The sequence below is a fragment of the Macaca nemestrina genome, chromosome 11, assembly GCF_043159975.1.
Source record: "Macaca nemestrina isolate mMacNem1 chromosome 11, mMacNem.hap1, whole genome shotgun sequence".
NCBI classification, from domain to species: Eukaryota; Metazoa; Chordata; class Mammalia; order Primates; family Cercopithecidae; genus Macaca; species Macaca nemestrina.
Window position 1 is genome coordinate 17,225,332 of NC_092135.1, and position 20,558 is coordinate 17,245,889.

The window sequence follows — 20,558 nt, forward strand, 5'->3', positions numbered from 1 at the left end:
AGGATAATCCAGCATAATGCCTTTACCTGATATATAAATGGAATTAAGGTCCAGAGAGTTCAAATACTTTGTCCAAAATAATAAAAATATATTTTCCAAGTTTTAACAAAAAACAAATTTCGAGGAGCTATATCATCAATTATCGGAAACAGAATTAAAAATTCAATCACTGGCTTCAGTTGGTGCTTTTCCAATGTACCGTGCTCATGTTGCTTGATATCTAATCAGTGTTACAGACTTTTTAGTTCACCTTGGTCAACCTCTACATATTTCCAACTGAAGTTGCTTTAAGTTGGAAAAACGATATACAATCACAGGAGAGAGATATAAAGAAACAAGAATGCTGTTACCATCCTATTAGGGTTCACTCCTCCAAAAGTAGAGCAAAAGGGGTATCAGGAAATACACAAGAAAGGCTGGAGTTTTGTCTCCCCAAATAAGTGTAAGCTTAAAGAAAGTTTTTGACCTTCACGTTTTTGTAGCAAACAGTTAAGAACATCTCTGTATTAATATGCCTGAGATTGTCATCAAACAGCTTTATACACATGTCTTCCTAGCTTATTCACTTACTACCCAACCATCGCCGGTGGAAAAGACATTTATGACGATGCTAACAATATTTTATTGGGCCAGCAGCAAGACATCTTTACTGCTTATCAATATAGTTCTTTATCAAAAGATCTTTAATAAAGCAAAGTGCAGAACAGTATATACAGTAAGTTCCTATTTGTGTAAAATAAGAAAGCTACATTTATTTCTATCTACACAGAAAATTACAATACAAGGACATCTAAGACATTCCAAATAGTCTGTGTAATGATGTAAAAATGAGACAGGCTAGGGAAAAAAAACTTACTTTTGCTAATCTACTCTTTGGTACTGTTTGAATAGTATTTTTATAATGTTTGTGGAATACTTTTTCCAGTTAAAAAAAAAAGGGGGACCTTTGATACTGACGATGATACTACTATAGGATATATAGTTTGTCTTTTACAATTCCATACTCAAAGAAGGAAGATTCACAAAAATGATTATAGGATTTTAAATATTCAGATCCACTCTAAACAAAAACTGAAGTTTACTCCCCAATTCTATCTTCATAGTAAAAACAAAAAACTAAACACTTTATATTATTTCACTTTTGAATAGAAGTATTCTAATCCTAACGTGTTATTTTCATGAATAATGGAGTTCAAGTGTTCACTGACAATTGCTAGTAAAAAGCCTATGAAACATTTCCCATTTTATCTTTCTATAAATAACTGGTAAAATTTTAAGGTCACAAGAAATTTTCCACCATACACATTACAGAGATTTCAATAACTCCCAAATCTCAACAGAAACAGATATCATATCACATACATAAAAACAAAGTAGAATTACATTACTTTAAAAAAAAAAAAAACATTAGAAAAGGTAATTCAGTTTTAATTTATTTTCATCACTTTTTCTTCATAATCCAGATATTTTAAAATGCAAAGAAAATTAATTTTCAATGGTATGTTCAGGGACTGGCACTAAAAAAAATTTTCAGACTGCAAATGAGTTATACAAATGAAAATATCAAATGGAGATCCAGTTATCAAAATGAAAGCACTCAACATATTAAAAGTTCACAAGTATTTGTATTGAGCACATTAAAAAAGTCAGCTTGCTAACAACTGTTGTGATTTTAAAGAACTATTGCAGAAGTTTGAAGAAAATAGATTTATTAGTTAACTTATAAAGAGATTAAAGAGCCTGAAACAAGTATTAAAAAGAAATTTGTGCCTTTATTAGAATGTTGTTAGGCTTTAAATATGCCAATTTTGATAAATTATTGTTGTTTTGTTTTTTATAAGAAACAACACTACAGAACTGCAATACTGGTCCAACACTCTTGTCTTTACTCTTCTTTTAAAGCAAGAAACAGAATGCAAGTAATCAGAAAGCACTAGCAGGCATCAGTTAATCCAAGATACTAGCTCTTAGTTCCAAAAGCACTTGCAAAGAAAACCTTTTTGGGGGAAGGGGTGGAGAGGGATGGAAGCACTCCATAATAACTGGAATCCCATGAGTGTGTATGCCAAGTCTCATGAGGCTATTTTTTGAATTTATCCTTTACTTGGTCATGGTTTTTTCCCTCAAATACAATTTTTCTTTGACTTTTTTTCCTCAAAGTATAAAAAGTATGAAATATAAACAAGCTCTTGCACTGCACACTTAGAAGTGTACAATTCAAGCATTATAGAGCTATCTACACACTGATAAATCCCATCAAATCTTGGATAATTCATTAATATACAAAATATCAGGGCACAGAAAGAACTAAAACCCACTTCTTTTTGTTACACATAAGATTCAAATATTCAATCTAAAGAAAAACACAATCACTTTCGCTCTCTTCTACATCTGCATGTTGATACACTTATTAAAATATTCCTGTATAATCATGTTTGGTGTTACTATTTCAAGTCAGGTTTAAAACCTCAAAACCAGCCATCCAGACAAAACAGGTAATCAGAAAGATTATCTCTTCCCCACCTCCCTAACCCCAATAACTATGAAGTCAATTTTACGACATGACTCCAAACACTGGATTGTGACGACAAATGCTAGGTCCAATTTCTTCATAGTCCTTTTTGGTGTGGCATACTTGGTAGAACTCAGGCTGAAAACAAAAAATGTGTATTTTTATAAAGGTCAAAAATCTACCATCTTCAAAGTATACTGAAATAAATTTTAAGAGTGATGCTTTAAAATAGATGTTAAGTCTAAAATGTTTATTATTAGTCCATTCATGGCATGAAAGCTTAGAAATTCTAGCAGCCATGACTTACAACCAGCTATAAATCTTTATCAGAACTCCAAAAGAGCAATTAACTCCTGTCCCCCTATCCTTGTCTCACACACCTGCCGCGAGGATTCTGAAATTTTGAAGAATGGAAGGTTCTCAAATGCCTAGTCTCTTCTGTTGAGACTTTCCCACACTTTCATTGCACCAATAATGTAAAGCAGCAGCATTCGCCTAACTACAGATAAACTACTCCTAGTCATGCTATGATCATTTTTCGTCTAGTTCTAAGAAACGTCTAGATCATTTGCCTTCCTCACTCAAGGTCTGGAAAAGATAGACTGTTCCATGCTGTGTTACCTCATTTCTCAAGGCAAAGTCACAAACTCAACTAGGTTATAAGGCCCAACTGAAGAAGACTAAAATTGAGGAAGAAAATAACTTTCACCTCCTATTTTGGAAATGGTTATAAATCCAAAGTTGTACAGTTATTCAATAATTCAGATAAAAGCTCCTTCATTTTAATATTCCATGCACTACCAGAACAAAACACCAATACTTCCTAGGTTAATGGTATTAGAACACTAGAATACCTTTTAAGGGGGCTTTAAAGACATTTTAATTTGGGGACAGGATTTAGAATAATTCCCTTTACTCAGTGGAGAACATCATACTTTCTATGCAATGAAACTTAACTTTTACCTTAATGTTTTTAAATACTTAAACAGAACAAACAAGGACCTTCTGATGACTAAATTACCAGCTTTAATAGAACTTTCCCTACAGATAAACTTTAAAACATAGTATAAAATGGTCACTCTAAAACAATGGCTAGCAAGCTTAAAAAAAAAAAAAAATTAAAATGACTTCCAATTAAATTTAAATTACTTCCAATTTTTAAAATACTACAAATACATATAGACAAAGTTTCCTATTATTTTTAGATAAAATTTAAAGGAATTTGCTTTGTTCTTCACTAAGTACAGATAGACTCTTCTATCTTAAAAAGTATTTATAAATTTAAACATAAGCTTCAGCCAGGCGCAGCAGCTCACACCTATAAACTCAGCGCTCTTTGGGAGGTTGAGGTGGGACGATCACTTGAGCCCAGGAGTTTGAGACCAGCCTGGGCACATAGTAAGACCTCATCTCAATAAAAAATAATAATAAAGGCCGGGAGCAGTGGCTCACGCCTGTAATCCCAATGATTTGGGAGGCCGAGATGGGTGGATCACCCAAGGTCAGGAGTTCGAGAGTAACCTAGCCAACATGGTGAAACCCAGTTTCTACTAAAAATGCAAAATTAGCCAGGTGTGGTGGCACACGCCTGTAGTCCCAGCTACTTGGGAGGCTGAGACAGGACAATCACTTGAACCCAGGAGGCGGAGGTTGCAGTGGGCCAAGATCATGCCATTGCACTCCAGCCTGGGTGACAAGAGCGAAACTCCATCTCAAAAATAAATAAATAAATAAATAAATAAATAAATAAATAAATAAATAAAATAAGAAAACAGTAATGATAAAATAAAATAAAAGTAAGCTTCATCACACTCACCGTGGAAGCCAACATTGATCCTCCAAACCAAACTGCGTATCGCTGCATGTGGTGTGTAATGACTTGTACATCAATAGGTTTTGGCTAAGAAAGACATAGTAAGATCATCTTCATAGTAAATTGAAATAACAATTTCTGTGTCATTTAACCTTAAATGTACATATACAAAAATACTATTTGTACTAAATTCGAGTGGTATCTTACAAACCAGAAACAACTGAGACTGGCTGTCTCAGAGAGAAGGGGTTGGGAACACTGTGGAAGAGACTGGGAGGGAACAGAGCAGAATAAATGGAAGGAAAACATCAATGAGTACACGTTTTATACAGTTCTGACTTGAAGAACCTAAACGTTAGTGTTTTACATATTTAAAAATAATATCTTAAAAGAAGGGGAGGCTGGGGCAAAACAAAGTACAGCAAAAGCAAATTACACTAATTGTACTTTTTTCAAACATAAGCATACTAAGGTGAGGAAAGGGACTAACTCAAGCAACTTGTGAACACAGTATTTTGCATCTTATAAGCCTTCAGGCTAAAGATAAAATATAAGCAAATACTGAACTCTAGTTTTGGGTCTATTTTTCACAGTATGGATTAACAATTCTGAAACTATTATATACATATTCTGGGATTAAGCAAAAACATAAATATACTATATAGATAACAGGAGCCAGGCTTCTCACTGTCACAGAAGGGCATTGCAATACTGAAGGGCAGAAAACTAGAGTGAACCCTCTACAACTGGAGACATCCGCAAAAATTCATGGTTTTTAATTTACGTAGAGAATTAGATGTAGAGACACACCCCTAACTCTAATCACTGAGAAGTCCTAGACTCCATGATACCCCAGTAGTAATGAGCACAAAGCTTGGTTTCTTAGCAATGTTCTCCACTAGAAGGAACAAGACAAAGATGTCTTGAAGAAAGAAAAGGGGGGAAAAAGGCTGATTCCAGGGCCAGAAAGAGAAAGTACAAGATCAGCCTGAAACACCTTGCTATGCCAGGAAGTACAGAGGTAGGCAAAAAAAGATGTGGCTACATCCAAAAAAAAAAAAAAAAATCTAAGAGCCATTTGAATAACTCCCACTGGTCAAATCTGGGGGAAAAAAAAAAAAAAGTGGCATTAAAATTAATGATGAGTGGTATTACTGGTATTATGATATCACAGTGATATTAAAGATACAGACCACAAAATGAGAAATCAGGAGTTCATATAGATATTACTAAAAGAATAAATGAATGTGGGAGAAGGGAAAACTCTTCCTTATAGTAAAACAAGACTTAAAAACATACAAGGAATGATGGAATTTGCAAAATGCCATTTAGCGACTACCACAGCAATAACTGTTTTAGGAAAGAATCACAATGGATGCTAAAAACTAGTGATTGAAACTTTAATGAGCAACAGGATAGTCTGAAGGTGTCTCCTCATAAGATTCTTATTAAATATAAAGGAAAACAAAATAACTTTATAGTGAAGAAATCTGGCAGACACAACTTCAAACAAATGCTCAAAATCCACACACAGGACAAATTCTATCATGTGTCTACTGATACAATGCACTAAAAATGATACAACTTCGATTCTGTGGCATCACTACCAAAACTACATAATCTGAACCTAGTCAAGAAGAAATATTAAACAAACCCAAGCTGAAGGATATGCTACAAAATAAATTACTGTACTCTTCAAAAATGTTACATTCATTCAAGAAAGACAAAAAACATTGAGTATGTAACAGACTGAAGCAACACAGTAAGTAAATGAAACATGCAATCCTTGACTGGATCCTGGATAAGGGGAAAAAAAAGGTATTTGGTTTTCCTTTTGTTATAAGGGACATTAGTGAAACAACTGGTAAAATTAGAATCAGTTCTGTAACTAGATAACACTGGATGATCAAGGTTATGTTCATGATTTTGACAACTGTAATATGTTCCTGATTTTAGAAATATACTAAAATGACTGGGGATAATGAACCATCATATCTACAATTCAGTGTGTTTGTGTGTGTGTGTGTGTGTGTGTGTGTGTGTGTACACACACATATTTATAGTAACAGAATGATATGGCTTTTTTCAAAGCTGTTTGGTTGCCATTAAAAATTACAGACTGAAGGAGAATGAAGCCAGAGATAGATAGATATATAAACACATGCTATTAAGACCTATAAAAGTTACTAGCAAGAAAAATTAAGGTGAAGAAGGCAGTCCTCCAGAACACAAGGTTTTTCATATACATGATGAGCATCCCAAATCTGAAAATCCAAAATGCTCCAAGATCCAAAAACTTTTTGAGCACCAATATGATGCTCAAAGGAAATGCTCCCGATTTCAGATTTTTGGATTAAGGATATGGAACCAGTATATAATGCAAATACTCCAAAATCCAGAAAAACTCAAAACCTGAAACACTTCTGGTACAAAGCAATTCAAAAAAGGGATACCCAACCTGTTTCTTTCGATATGTGGATACAGTACTGATCACTGGGTAAATTTATTTCTTATTTACAAGTGTAAAAAGAGTTTAAAAATGTTAAACGATCTTACTTTATTAAAATACTGTACTCAAAAACATACAGCATTGTTTTTTACTTATATATCTGTAATGAGTTATTAAAAGCTAAATGGCTACTTAATACATCCATAACCACACCATTAGGACAATCAATGTCAATCTCTTAAGCATTCTAACAAAAAAACCGGAATATGCACTACGTTCATTCACATAATCAATGTGATTAGTAGGATTCTCAGTACAGAGAATTTAAAATTATACTTGCAAAACCCAATGACTTCTTTTTTAGGTAGGAGGTAGGGTAGATAGGTATGTGGATAAGGAGAGTAGATGGATGGACAGATGAATGGATGAATGGGTGGGTGGGCTGGTGGTTTGGTTGGTTGGGAAGGGGATGCAAAAGCAAAGGCAACATTTTAAAAGTTTACTGAGTAGACTTCCTTAAGTATGAAGTCATGACGTTATAGAGACAGAGTTCAATATTTTGCCTTCTACCCAAAACACACACTTTTTACTGCATTCCTATGGCTAGGTTTACTCAAGATAATCAAAATATAGGTGCTGAAAAGAGTCAGCCATCATGCAATTTCTCAACAATCAGCAAACCCTACAGAGTTGTGCTTTACTTTTAAGTAATTCTGAATGATTGTGGAAGTCTCAGATAAAGTGCTCATTCTTGGTAATTTTCCAAGCAGAAGGTATTTTATTTAGCAACTTATCCTCTAAATCAATGTTCTGCTTCAATATTTAACAAGGATGAAAAAAAATGAAAAATCTATCTCTAAATATAGAAAGCAGACATCTGAGAATTTTAAATTAATTTTGATTTTTTTTACCTCAAGCCTAAAGGTCCAGGACATGTAATACAAAAGTTACTTTGCTAAACCACCAATTTGATTGCACACTTTGAGGTTGCTATGTGGTAGCTAAAGTCAGTTTTTGAGAGCAGGCTTGACTACTCAACAATGGTGTCAATCTCAACTCAGCTTCGTTGTCCTTCTATAGTACATAAAATTTTGTGGATCCAAAATTAATTTTATTGTTGGTGTATCCAAAGAAATCTACTATATTAATTATCTATGAGAGAGGTATAGAAAAAAAAGGTCTTTCCACAGATATTACTAAGAATTATTTTCCAGAAATACAGACAATATCCTAAAAGAATCAAATGATCCAGAATATCATAGACATAAATCTATAACATTAACCATTTCCATTAGAATACCTGACAGGTTCCTCTTATTTTCCTAAATCAGAGGGAATGTTGGCAAATATTTCTCATCCCAATCAAGGAAGGCACCCTCAACCTTCTCACCAATAATCAAAAAAACCAACCTTCAATCTACCGCCACTCAATTCCTCACTTAATTTCAGCCGGGCATCTACAGTTCTTTTTAAATCTCTTTGCAAGCGACGTCCAAAGTCCCTGAACATGGTTGAACCTCCAGAGAGGACAATATTCTAGTGGAGAGAAAATAAATATAAATATTTAAAAAGAAAAGTTTAAAGGTATACAGTACTGAAATGCTATTATATCCTTTTTATGAGAGGTGTTTAATATCAAAAAATGGACAGACTACATCAAAGTTTTTTTTAAGTTAGACCTTGAATAACAATTTTGCTATAAATACCTTGTAGAGAGGACGCCTGACATCAATAGGACAATTCTGAATTACTTCATCTACAACTTCTGAGATAGGCTGTGTAAAGTCTGGATTAGCAAACTGAAAAATAAGTTGGATATATAATAGAGATCATATCACTACTGACAAATATCACAATAAAAGGTTAAAGTCTTCAGTTCAAAAACAAAAGGCCTTTTAGAAACTATTAATACTAGTCTCTAACAGATTCAAATTGAAGACACTGAAATCAGAAAACTCAAAATTATGATGATAGATACCATTTTATAACTATCAGAATAGCAAACATGTAAAGTCATACATATACTATGAGCTGGCAAAAATCTGGGTAAATGGAAACTTTCATATAATGCTTGTGAGAGTATACACTGATGTAACCACTCTGGAGAATAATTTGGCAACAATAAAATAGTGACATGGTCTGGCTGTGTGTCCCCACCCAAATCTCATCTTTAATTGTACTCCCATAATTTCCATGTGTTGTGGGAGGGACCTGGTGGGAGATAACTGAATCTTGAGGGTGGTTTCCCCCATATTATTCTTGTGGAGTGAATAAGTTGCACAAGATATGATGGTTTCATCAGGGGCTTCTGCTTTTGCGTCTTCCTCATTCTCTCTTTGCCTGCTGCCATCATGTAAGACAGGACTTGCTCCTCCTTGCTTTCTGCCATGATTGTGCGGTTTACCCAGCCACTGGAACCGTAAGTCCAATTAAACCTCTTTCTTTTATAAATTGCCCAGTCTCAGGTATGTCTTTATCAGCAGTATGAAAACAGACTAATACAAATAGCTAACAAAATTATAAATGCACATACTAGTAACTCCACTTCTTAGGACAAACCCTGAAGAAACTCCTCAAACATGTATGCTGTCACATATGCATATTTACTATAGCCTTGTTTCTAAGAGGAAAAACCTGTAAGTCCATCAACAGGGGATGAAATAAATAAACGTAGTCTAAACTCATTATTCATGATTCCGTTTTTGTGAATTTACCTGCTCGCTAAAACATATTTATAACCCCCAAATCAAAATATGGTTATTCATGGACATGCACATGTGCAGAGCAACAAAAATTTGAGTCCACTGATGTGCACATTCCCAGTTGAGGTTGAACAAGATGATACTCTGCTTTCTAGTTTCAGCTCTCATACTATAAACAAGTATCCTTTTCACAGTTCTATTTAGTGACACAGTTTTCATATTTTTGTTAGTGGTTTCATTATTTAAAATGGCCCCCAAGCATACTGCTGAAGTGCTGGCTACTAAACACAAGGAAGCTGTGACGTGTCTTACAGAGAAAAAGCCAAGTTAGATAGCTTTGCTCAGACATGTGTTCTAGTGCTATTGAATATAAATGAATATACTAAAATAATATACTAAATGCAGTGCCTTTAAAAAGAAACATACATGAAACAAGGGTATACATTAATGGGATAACAAAAATGTTACCAGAGGCTCAAAGAAACCTAACACTGTATTTCCCCTAGGAGCAACAGCTTAGTGTTCACTAATTCAGTGCTCTCAAGAACTTTTTGGCACATCTACTTTGAATAACATCAGCTGTATATTCAAACGATGATATACCACAGTCAAAATAAACTTACTATTTCCAAACAGCTGGCACTAAAGAAAGACACACTTTTTTAAAAACTTAAAAAAAACAACAATAACTTGATGCTGGACATGGAGACTCACACCTATAATCCCAGTGCTTTGGGAGGTCAAGGTAGGACGATTGCTTGAGGCCCAGAGTTTGACACTAGCCTGGGCAACATAGTGAAACTGTCTCTACAAAAAAAATTAAAAACTAGCTAGGCACGGTGGCACACACCTGTAGTTCCAGCTACTTGAGAGGCTGAGGAAGGAGGACTGCTTGACCTACGAGTTCAAGGTTACACCGAGTTATCATCACACCACTGCACTCCAGCCTGGGGGACAGAGAGAGACTCTGTCTCTAAATAAATAATCAAAATCTAGCTCTAATTAGTCAAAAACAAACAAGTACTGTTTATCTCCTCAGCTACTCATTTTTATAATTAGGTTGTACTAATTGAGAGACAATATTCCTTTATTTATTAAACTGAGTCTGTAACTATTGATAATTAGTAGGCATGTGTCAATTTTTTTCCAGGTTTTTTTTTTTTGAAACTGAGTCTCGCTCTGTCACCCAGGCTGGAGAGCAGCGGCGCAATCTTTGCTCACTGCAACCTCTGCCTCCTGGGTTCAAGCAATTCTCCTACCTCAGCCTCCCAAATAGCTGGGATTACAGGCGCCCGCCACCATGCCCGGCTAATTTTTGTATTTTTAGTAGAGACAGAGTTTCGCCATGTTGGCCAGGCTGATCTTGAACTCCTGACCTCAACTGATCCGCCTGTCTCGGCCTCCCCAAGTTCTGGGATTATAGGTGTGAGCCACCATGCCCAGCCTTTTTCCAGTTTTTAAGATTAGTTTTAAATTATTTACAGGTTGTGCATACAATGAAAAGAGATTTAATGTTATCGAAGTGACACATACTAATACAAAATCTTTTAATTTAGATCATGTAAAACATCACTAAGAAAGATTCTACTGACCTTTATTATAATAAAAGAAAAGAACCTGGCAGTCAAAATCTATCTTTTTGAAGCATGCTGAGGAGTGTACATAAGGAACTCTAAGAGGAATACACACTGGGTATGAAAATGTGGCTCATATTGAGCCTTTAGAACCCAACCTACAGACTAGGGTAAACTTTATCTGTCAAGGAAAACAGAATAGAGCTCAACTCAGCTGGCTCTATAAGTAATTTAAAGACAAGCTCATGTGCTGGCAGAAAATGACTTAGTTACTGATTAAGTATAGTGAGCAGCAGAATCAGAATCCTAAAAATTTTATTTTCCATGAACACGTCCATGATCTTCAACAACCATTTTCAGTTTCAGACTGTGAAATCTTCTAAAGAGCCTTCAGTTCTCAAAACACTGTATTTTTATGATCCCAAAGTGACACTTTAACCTGAGAACCTATCATTTGCTCTAACTATAAAGAAAAGATTTACTTCTCCAAAATCTGTACAGAGAATATTAACGACCTGACAAAAATGTGTTCCATAATACTCATTTTTAAAAGTGTTATCAAATTGCTAACACAGAACTTGTAAATTTTTACATCGTCCTTTGTCGGCTGTACTCTTCAGTATTTGCCTAAAACAGTAACACACACACACGTTAACCTTCCCATAGTCCTTTTCCTACCTGTAAGATAGTTTATCTGCTATACCATGCTCAATTAAAAGGAAAAAATAAGATTATTCAGTACTGTGCTATATCTCTGTGCCCCCCTCCCTTTTTTTTTCTTTTTTTTGTTTAAGATGGAGTCTCGCTCTGTCACCCAGGTTGGAGAGCAGTGGCACCATCTCGGCTCACTGCAACCTCCGCCTCCCATGTTCAAGCGATTCTCCTGCCTCAGTTTCCTGACTACCTGGGATTATAGGTGCCCGCCATCATGTCCAACTAATTTTTGTATTTTTAGTAGAGATGGGATTTTACCATTTTGGCCAGGCTGATCTCGATCTCCTGACCTCGTGATCCACCCACCTCAGCCTCCCAAAGTGCTGGGATTACAGGCGTGAGCCGCCGCGCCAGGCCCTGTGCCCTTTTTATAGTAGTTTTTAATCAAGAACGCACAGAAGAGGCCAGGCGCAGTAATCCCAGCTACTTGGGACGCTTAGGCAGGAGAATCACTTGAACCCAGGAGGCGGAGGTTGCAGTGAGCCAAGATCGCGCCACTCCACTCCAGCTGGGTAACAGAGCAAGACTCCATCTCAAACAAACAAAAAAAGAATGCACAGAAGAAAAATACAGAACCTTTAAATATTAACATACCCTAGATCCACATACAGAAATGCTAATTTATTTTTTTAAAAAATGAAGTCTGACTTGAGTATATATTTGAAAAAAGTATAGGAACTACTGGACAACAGAACCCCAAGTGAGAACTGGTAAAATATAGAGTAAAGTAGTAAGCGATGACTATTTAGTACATAAATGAAGAAGAAAAAGAATTAACAAATTTAAAAAGTGATAATAAATTGTTAAGAGTATTCAATGCTTTAATACTAACAGATTCAACCTAGGGTCTCTCATACTATTTTTCAGGCCTTTTCTTTTACTGTCAGCAAAATAGTCAGTTCTGCCTCTAACTGCTCCCTGGTCAAGTCTTAAGACTACTGATGCTGAGAAAATTAGAAGAGACTATCAAGGAAAGAATATCTTTACCCTTCTCCAAAAAATACAGGAAGTAGCAAATATACCCAAATAAACACAGTAGTCCAAATATTTCCTATACCTGGAAACTTATTACACAAGTTTTAAAACCTTAGGATGATTTTCTTAAAAAAAAAAACAAAAAATTTCCTTTTAAAAACAAAATCCAAATGCCAAACCCACTTCTTCTAAAAACAGCTATTTCTAGTATTTGTGATGAACTTACAGAACTACAAAAATAAATTTCCGTATTCTTTCATACATTTTATCCTCAGCGCTGAAGTACTGGACAGTTCAGATGCCTACACTTTCATCTAGTTGAAACAAAAAACCAAGTGAATCCTTCAAATGACAGAGGAACTAGGACACAGAAGTATCCATCTAAAATCACCAAAAAAAAAAAAAAAAGTATGTATGACACACTTTATAAAATACAAAAATCAGGTCTATTTTGAGAAAACATGGTGAATAAACATATGTATCTAATTTTGTTCTCTTCCAAAACACTACTCTACACTATCAGTAAAGAGAATTTTTTTCTTTTTCTTTTTTTGAGACGGAGTCTCACTCTGTCACCAGGCTGGAGTTCAGCGGCACCATCTCCGCTCACTGCAATCACCGCCTCCTGGATTCAAGCGATTCTCCTGCCTCAGCCTCCTGAGCAGCTGGGAATACAGGCACATGCCACCACGCCCGGCTAATTTTTTTTTTTTTTTTTTTTTGTATTTTTAGTAGAGACAGGGTTTCACCATGTTGGTCAGGCTGGTCTTGAACTCCTGAGCTCATGATTCACCCGTCTCGGCCTCCCAAACTGCTGGGATTACAGGCGTGAGCCACCGCACCTGGCCTGAGAATTTTTTAAAGGAAAAATAAAAGTATTGAGAGCAAAGCAAAACCAGCAACAAATTTGGTAAGCTGGAAAGCAGATGGACAAGACGTTGCAAACACTCCAAAACAATAAGTCATCAGTAAAAAACAAGAACCAAGCTATTTTATACCAAAAATTCCCTCTCCACATTCCCCAAAGAACTGGCTGACCTGGGTAGCTTTGAATTGAGGTGGAAGGAGGCCAGGAAGAAGGACGGGTTGAAAGTCTCTCTAAGAAGCTGTTAAAGCTCTAGATCCTCTCCAAAGAAGCAACAAATGCCGCCTCCTCATCCAAAGAAAAAAGTGATGAATCCTATTCTTTACACTGAAGAAAAGAGTTTCCAGGACTGTAATACACAGCAGAAAGTACTAAAAGGGGAGTTTTACGTGAAGGTAGGCAACCTGCAAAGTCTCTTCCCACTTGGCTGCCAGCCGTTACCAGCAGCCAGGAGTCTTCTCCGGAAAGTAGCTAAAAAGACCTAAAGTAACACATATGTGGCATTCCCCCAAAGAAAAGGCCACAGTCAACAAGCCCTTTTTTTTCTGAAGTGGAGTTTCGTTCTTGTTGCCCAGGCTGGAGAGCAATGGCGCGATCCAGGTTCAAGCGATTCTTCTGCCTCAGCCTCCTGAGTAGCTGGAATTACAAGCGTCCACCACCACGCCCAACTAATTTTTTGTATTTTTAGTAGAGACGGCATTTTGCCATATTGGCCAGGCTGGTCTCTAACTGGCCAGGCTGGTCTCTAACTCCTGACCTCAAGTGATTCACCCACCCAAAGTGCTGGGATTACAGGCGTGAGCCACTGCGCACAGCCTAGTGTCCCCTTCTTAAATGACTAGTCTGCAAAAGTCTCTAGCAGGAAAAACATAGCAATCGAAACAGAGAAAAACCAACTCGAAACAGACTAAGCAACTTGGAAGAGACTATAGAAAGAAGAAAACTAAAAAACAAAAACAAAACAAAAAATAACCCTATGATTAATATCCTTAAAGAGTTAGAAGATAGACAACAATGAAATAGGAAAACGGTAGCATTTAAAAAAGAATATTCAAAAGTAGGGGTGGGGGAAGCTCTTGAGAATTAAAAATGTTGCCAGAAATTTTAAAACTCCAATAGAAAACTCAGTAGGTAAAGTTGAAGAAATAACCTACAGATTAAAACAAAAAGACAAAAACAAACAAACAAACAAAAAACCAGAAATGCTAGGGAACAAAGGGAAGATCCTATAAGCATCTGTACAGGATGAAAAAACAAAAAAACAGGTCCTATACATATAAATCAGCTTTTATTAACTTCATGTTATAATGGAAAGCAATTAAGCAACGGCTTCAAAATGCTGAAGGAAAATTATTTCCAATCTAGAATTCTAGAACCAAACTATCAACAAGCATGAAGATAAAATGAATACACTTCAGACACATAAGGTCTCGACATTTTCCTCTCTCATATACCCTAAAAGGGACTGTATTGGCAGATGATCACCAAAATAAAGAACTGGACAGTAGGAGTGAAAAAGACATAGGATACAGGAAAAAGAGATCCAACACGGGAGAGGGAAAGGGAATCTCTAGAATGATATTAAAGGAATACAGCCACTCTATACTGAGTACAGAAAGAAGCAAGTTCAGACTGGGATGTAACAGACACTTCAGAAAATTAAACTGATGAATAAACTCTATACATCTGAATATCCTGAGAAGAGATTTATATAACTAATGAAGAGGATCTGGAGGTGAATGAATGGTATTATTTTAGCACTAAGCAAACAGTTTATTAATAACTTCATGGAAAACAGTTACTTATAGGAAGGGAAAAGATTTCATGGTTAACTACATGGCTCAGATATGAACAAAATTTGTGGTCACAAAAACATAAGCACTGAATTTCAACCTACTTGAAATTATAATGTAACAAATGAGATGAAAAGGGAATAGAAAGGTTCTGTCTGTGATGATAGAAGGAGGATTAAAAAAAAAAATCTTCCTCTTCCATAGCTGGAATTAGACAGACAACGCCTAACACAGGGCTGGGCACAGTGACTCCTTCCTAAAATCCCAGCGCTTCGGGAGGCCAAGGTGGTGAATTGCTCCAGCCCAGGAGTTCCAGACCAGCCTGGGCAACATGGTAAAACCCTGTTTTTACGAAAAACACAAAAATTAGCTGGAAGTGGTGGCACATAGCTGTAGTCCCAGCTACTTGGGAGTCTAAGGTGGGAGGATCACCTGAGCCTGCGGAGGCTGCAGTGAGCCATGACTGAGCCACTGCACTGAGTGACAGAGCAAGACCCTGTTCCCAAAAGAAAACAAAAAAAGCGCCTAACACTGAAAAAAAATTTGAAGTTGCAATATAACCAAGCAATACATAGCTAAGGAGGCAACCAGCAAAAGAAGCAACTAAGAAGAGTTTGAAGTTGTTATCTCTAGAAATAGAAAACGGGGAAAGAAACATGCAGGGTACTCCTAGTTTTTGTTAGGATCTGTAGACCAAGACTTTTAAACCATGTGCATATATATAACTGAATTTTAAAAACAGCCTTTAAAAAAAGAGAAAACAAAACAGGTTTTTTAAAAAGAAACAGGTTTCTCATAGGAAGAAATTACTTATAAGGAACATAAAGCTATACACAATAGAAAATGTTTTAAAGTTAAAAAATTAACAAAAATTGGTGTATCAAACAATAAAGGTTATTCAAATTAATAGAAAAAATGATACATGAAACATTAGCAGCAAGACACATTTTCATCCAGCCAACTATATCTTTCCTAAGCAATATGAAACACATTTCATTTACATATCTAAAGCTTCAGGGTTACGTATTTATGAGACAGGGTCTTGCTCTGTTGCCCAGACTGGAGTACAATGGTACAATGCCAGCTCATTGCAGCCTCAACCTCCTGGGCTCAAGCAATACTCTCATCTCAGCCTCCCAAGTAGCTGGGACTACAGGCACACACCACATGCCTGGCTAATTTTTTGTGTTTTTTGGTAGAGATGGGCTCTTGCCATGTTGCCCAAGCTGGTCTTAAACTCCTGGGCTTGAGTGATTCGCCCACCTTGGCTTCCCAGAGTGCTGGGATTACAGGCGTGAGCCACCACAACCAGCCTACTTCAAGGTTTTTAAGAAACCAAGGCATCAGCTAAGCTCATTTGTCAAGCACATTCCATTCAAATGCTCATCTCCTATATCCCATGCTATTATCCATCTTGTGGTCATAATCCTATTTATGCAGGATATTTGTTCAGGATCTTCTGCAATTTTCTAATTCCTGTCCTCAACTTGGAGCTTTAATATTTTTCTCTAAGATTTCAATTTCATATTAATTGACGTGCCTTAACTGAAATGAGGTCTCACACACTTCTATTAATCTACTCACATATAAACAGTCCATACAAATATCTGTCCTAACTTCCAGCTATGTGTGGTTATCTCTCCAGTCTCTTGGAGAGACTAAACTGTCTCCACTAAAATGACAGCAAGAGAATTAAAAGGAAAGGTAAATGACCAAGGATGAAACGGGGGCAAAAAAACAATGAATAAAAGATTTCAATCCTGTTTGGAGGGCAAAAAGAGATACTAAAAGGGCATATTGGTAAGAAGTCAATCAAGAACCTTCTAAAGTCCCAGGAATTGAAGGTGTAACAAACCATATAAGTAAAGGTGAAACAAGGCTTGAAAAAAAAGAAAGAAACTGCTAAAATCCTCTAAATAGAATGAGACCCACCCTCCTCGGTTCCCTTCCAGACCTTGTATAACAAGAAAGTTAATTCGAACCCCAATAAATAAATGAAGGAATGAATGAACAAAATGAAGTAAATTATACCATTCTGGACATGGGTACAGGCAAAGATTCCATGATCAAGATGGCAAAAGCAAAAAATGACAAATGGGATCTAATTAAACTAAACAGCTTCTGCACAGCAAAAGAAACTATCAGCAGAGTAAACAGACAACCTACAGAATGGGAGAACATTTTTGCAAATTACACACCTGACAAAGGTCTAATATACAGCATCTATAATGAACTTAAATAAATTTACAAGGAAAAAAACAACCCCATTAAAAAGTGGGCAGAGGACCCGAACAATTTTCAAAAGACGACATACATGTGGCCAATAATCATATGAAAAAACTCTCAACATCACTGATCATTAGAAAAATGCAAATCAAAACCACAATGAGATACCATCTCATACCGGTCAGAATGGCTATTAAAAAGTCAAAAAATATTCTCACAACATCCCTCCTAAAAAATGAAGGAAAGAGAAAATATTTTTTAAAAATAAATAAAATTTAAAAAAAAAAGGTGCTGGCAAGGTTGGAAAGAAAAAGAAACGCTTATACTCTGTTGGTGGAAGTGTAAATTAGTTCAACCATTGTGGAAAACAGTGTGGCAATTCCTCAAGAACCTAAAACATAAATATTCAACCCAGCAATCCCGCATACCCAAAGGAGTATACATTGTTCTATCATAAACACACATGCATACATATGTTCACTGCAGCACTTCACAAAAGTAAAGACATGGAATCAACCCAAATGCCCATCAATGGTAGACTGGATAAAGAAAATGTGGTACATATACACCATGAAATACCATTCAGCTAAAAAAAAGAATGAGGTCATGTTCTTTGCAGGAACATGGATGGAGCTGGTGGCCGTTAGCAAACCAATGCAAGAACAGAAAACCAATTACTGCATGTTCTCACTTTTAAATAGCTAACAGATACTAGACTTAATGCTTGGGGACAAAATAATCTGTACTACACCTCCATGACAAAAGTTTACCTATATAACAAACCTGTACCTGTACCCCTGAACTTAAAGTTAAAAAAAAAAAAAAAAGAAAGAAAATGAAGCAAATGAATAAACAAGGTGAAAGTTTTGGAAAAGCTGAATTTTAAGGGAAAAGAATCACATTACTTGCCTCAAAAGTGAACAACAGTCTCAGGTATAATACTATAAATATCACAATACTAATGATTTACCTAATACCAATAACCTCACACGTGGGCAGGCTGGAGAAATAACTAATCTAAAAGGGGGCTAGCACTGAAACCACTAACAGTGACATATCAAGAAACAGCTCCATCCATGTTCCTGTAATACCACCACAGTATTTAGAAACCTGGGGGTTAATACCAAAAGCAGTAACTAACAGCTAAAGGATGCTCTATAGAACACAATGGCAGCAGGAGGGTGAAGAGCTGCTAATTTTAAGTCTGTCCGTGTTTTCTGACCTTTAAAGCTGTGTGTATACATCCTTTTTATTTTTTGAAAAACTGCAAACAAAATGTACCACCAAAAACCTTCACATTCCAGTATACTAGTCTGACCACAATTCCTTATCCTTCTCATGCTCACTCCTCTGCTACCAATTCACAATTATTATGTGTCGATTTATCATGATCTCCAATCCCTGTGTCCCTCACTATCCCTAGGTAATTCGGCTTTCAGGATTTGCTCTCTCCTCTATGCTGCAATACTTTAATCTCTGCTTTGTCAAAACCTTTTGCTCCTTTCCCACACCTGTCTGGGGGAGGGGACACTATTGTACAACTAAAAGTTTTGGGTATCTAATCTGCTACCTTGAGTAGACCACTCACTAGTCACCCTCTCAATTCCCCTCAACAGTAAATATGAAGTCATTATGCTTCACAAGCCCTCAATTTTACATCCAATCCCTTCTCCTAGAACATAAGCTTAATTCTACCTCACAAAAAAATTAAAACTATGAACTATGACGATGAACTTCTTCAACTACCTACCTGTGCCTCTGCCCTTCCTAGTTCATTTTCCTGTACCTATTCTTAATTCCTTCCCTCCTGTCACGGGAGTAAGCCCTCTTAAAAATTCAAACTATCGCCGGGCGCGGTGGCTCAAGCCTGTAATCCCAGCACTTTGGGAGACCGAGACGGGCGGATCACGAGGTCAGGAGATCGAGACCATCCTGGCTAACACAGTGAAACCCCGTCTCTACTAAAAAATACAAAAAACTAGCCGGGCGAGGTGGCGGGCGTCTGTAGTCCCAGCTACTCGGGAGGCTGAGGCAGGAGAATGGCGTAAACCCGGGAGGCGGAGCTTGAAGTGAGCTGAGATCCGGCCACTGCACTCCAGCGCGGGCGACAGACCGAGACTCCGTCTCAAAAAAAAAAAAAAAAAAAATTGAAACTATCTTGAGCCTTATTCTCGTAACTGAATTCTTACTAGTCCACTGTCTTTTTCTTTCATAGCCATCTCTCAGAATGTCCACACTACTGATTTCCAAACCTTCACCTCTCATTGAGGCAACAAGCTGCTCTAATGTATCACTCCATTGAAACTGTTCCCCTATGATCACTGACAACCTAGATGCTGAAAAACTCCAAGTACTTCTAAGGTTTCCTCTAATGTTACTTCACTGCAGCAACTGGCACTATTTACCTTTCCTTCTTGAAACATTCACTTCTCTCAATTTTATGACCATAATCCTTTAGCTTGGCTTCTACCTCTCTGTCATCTTCAGGATTCTTTGCAGGTTCCACTTAATCAGCCATAATGTGTCTGTGTTGACGAATGCCCTATTCTTCATCTTTCTATTCCACAGTCTCTTCTCAGCCAACCTCTTCCTTTGTGCCCCACATATGGTGATGACTTTACAACACCCAAGTGTTTGTTTCTGAACCTTTTAAAAGATGCATATAATAAACTCATCTGTGTCTATTTCACCTACTCCTCCCCTTCAGTATTACAAATCTCAATGGATGGCACATTGGGCTGCCCAAGTTACAAACCTGGGAATTATCACAGATTCCTCATATTCTTACTCCCCTCATATCTAAGCAATTACTAATTATGTTGATCCTATTTTTCTCTCACCTCCTTCCTCATTCCCACTGACCCACAAATACTATTCATCCTTCATCTAAAATACTGTAGTAAAATCATCTGTTTCCAACACAATTCACACCTCT

General features: G+C 36.6%; 1 protein-coding gene across 1 annotated transcript in view; it reads right to left on the reverse strand.

Moving 5' to 3' along the window:
* Positions 1 to 1,412: 1,412 nt before the first annotated feature.
* Positions 1,413 to 20,558, reverse strand: part of LOC105492525 (actin related protein 3) — a 72,828-nt gene continuing 53,682 nt past the window's right edge. Inside the window, exons 9-12 of the mRNA XM_011759715.3 lie at positions 8,481 to 8,573; positions 8,185 to 8,310; positions 4,329 to 4,412; positions 1,413 to 2,650 (exon numbers count right to left, since the gene is read on the reverse strand). Of these exons, the coding sequence (XP_011758017.1) occupies positions 2,555 to 2,650; positions 4,329 to 4,412; positions 8,185 to 8,310; positions 8,481 to 8,573 (399 nt within the window). The 3' untranslated portion in view covers positions 1,413 to 2,554. The remainder of the gene's footprint in view (positions 2,651 to 4,328; positions 4,413 to 8,184; positions 8,311 to 8,480; positions 8,574 to 20,558) is intronic.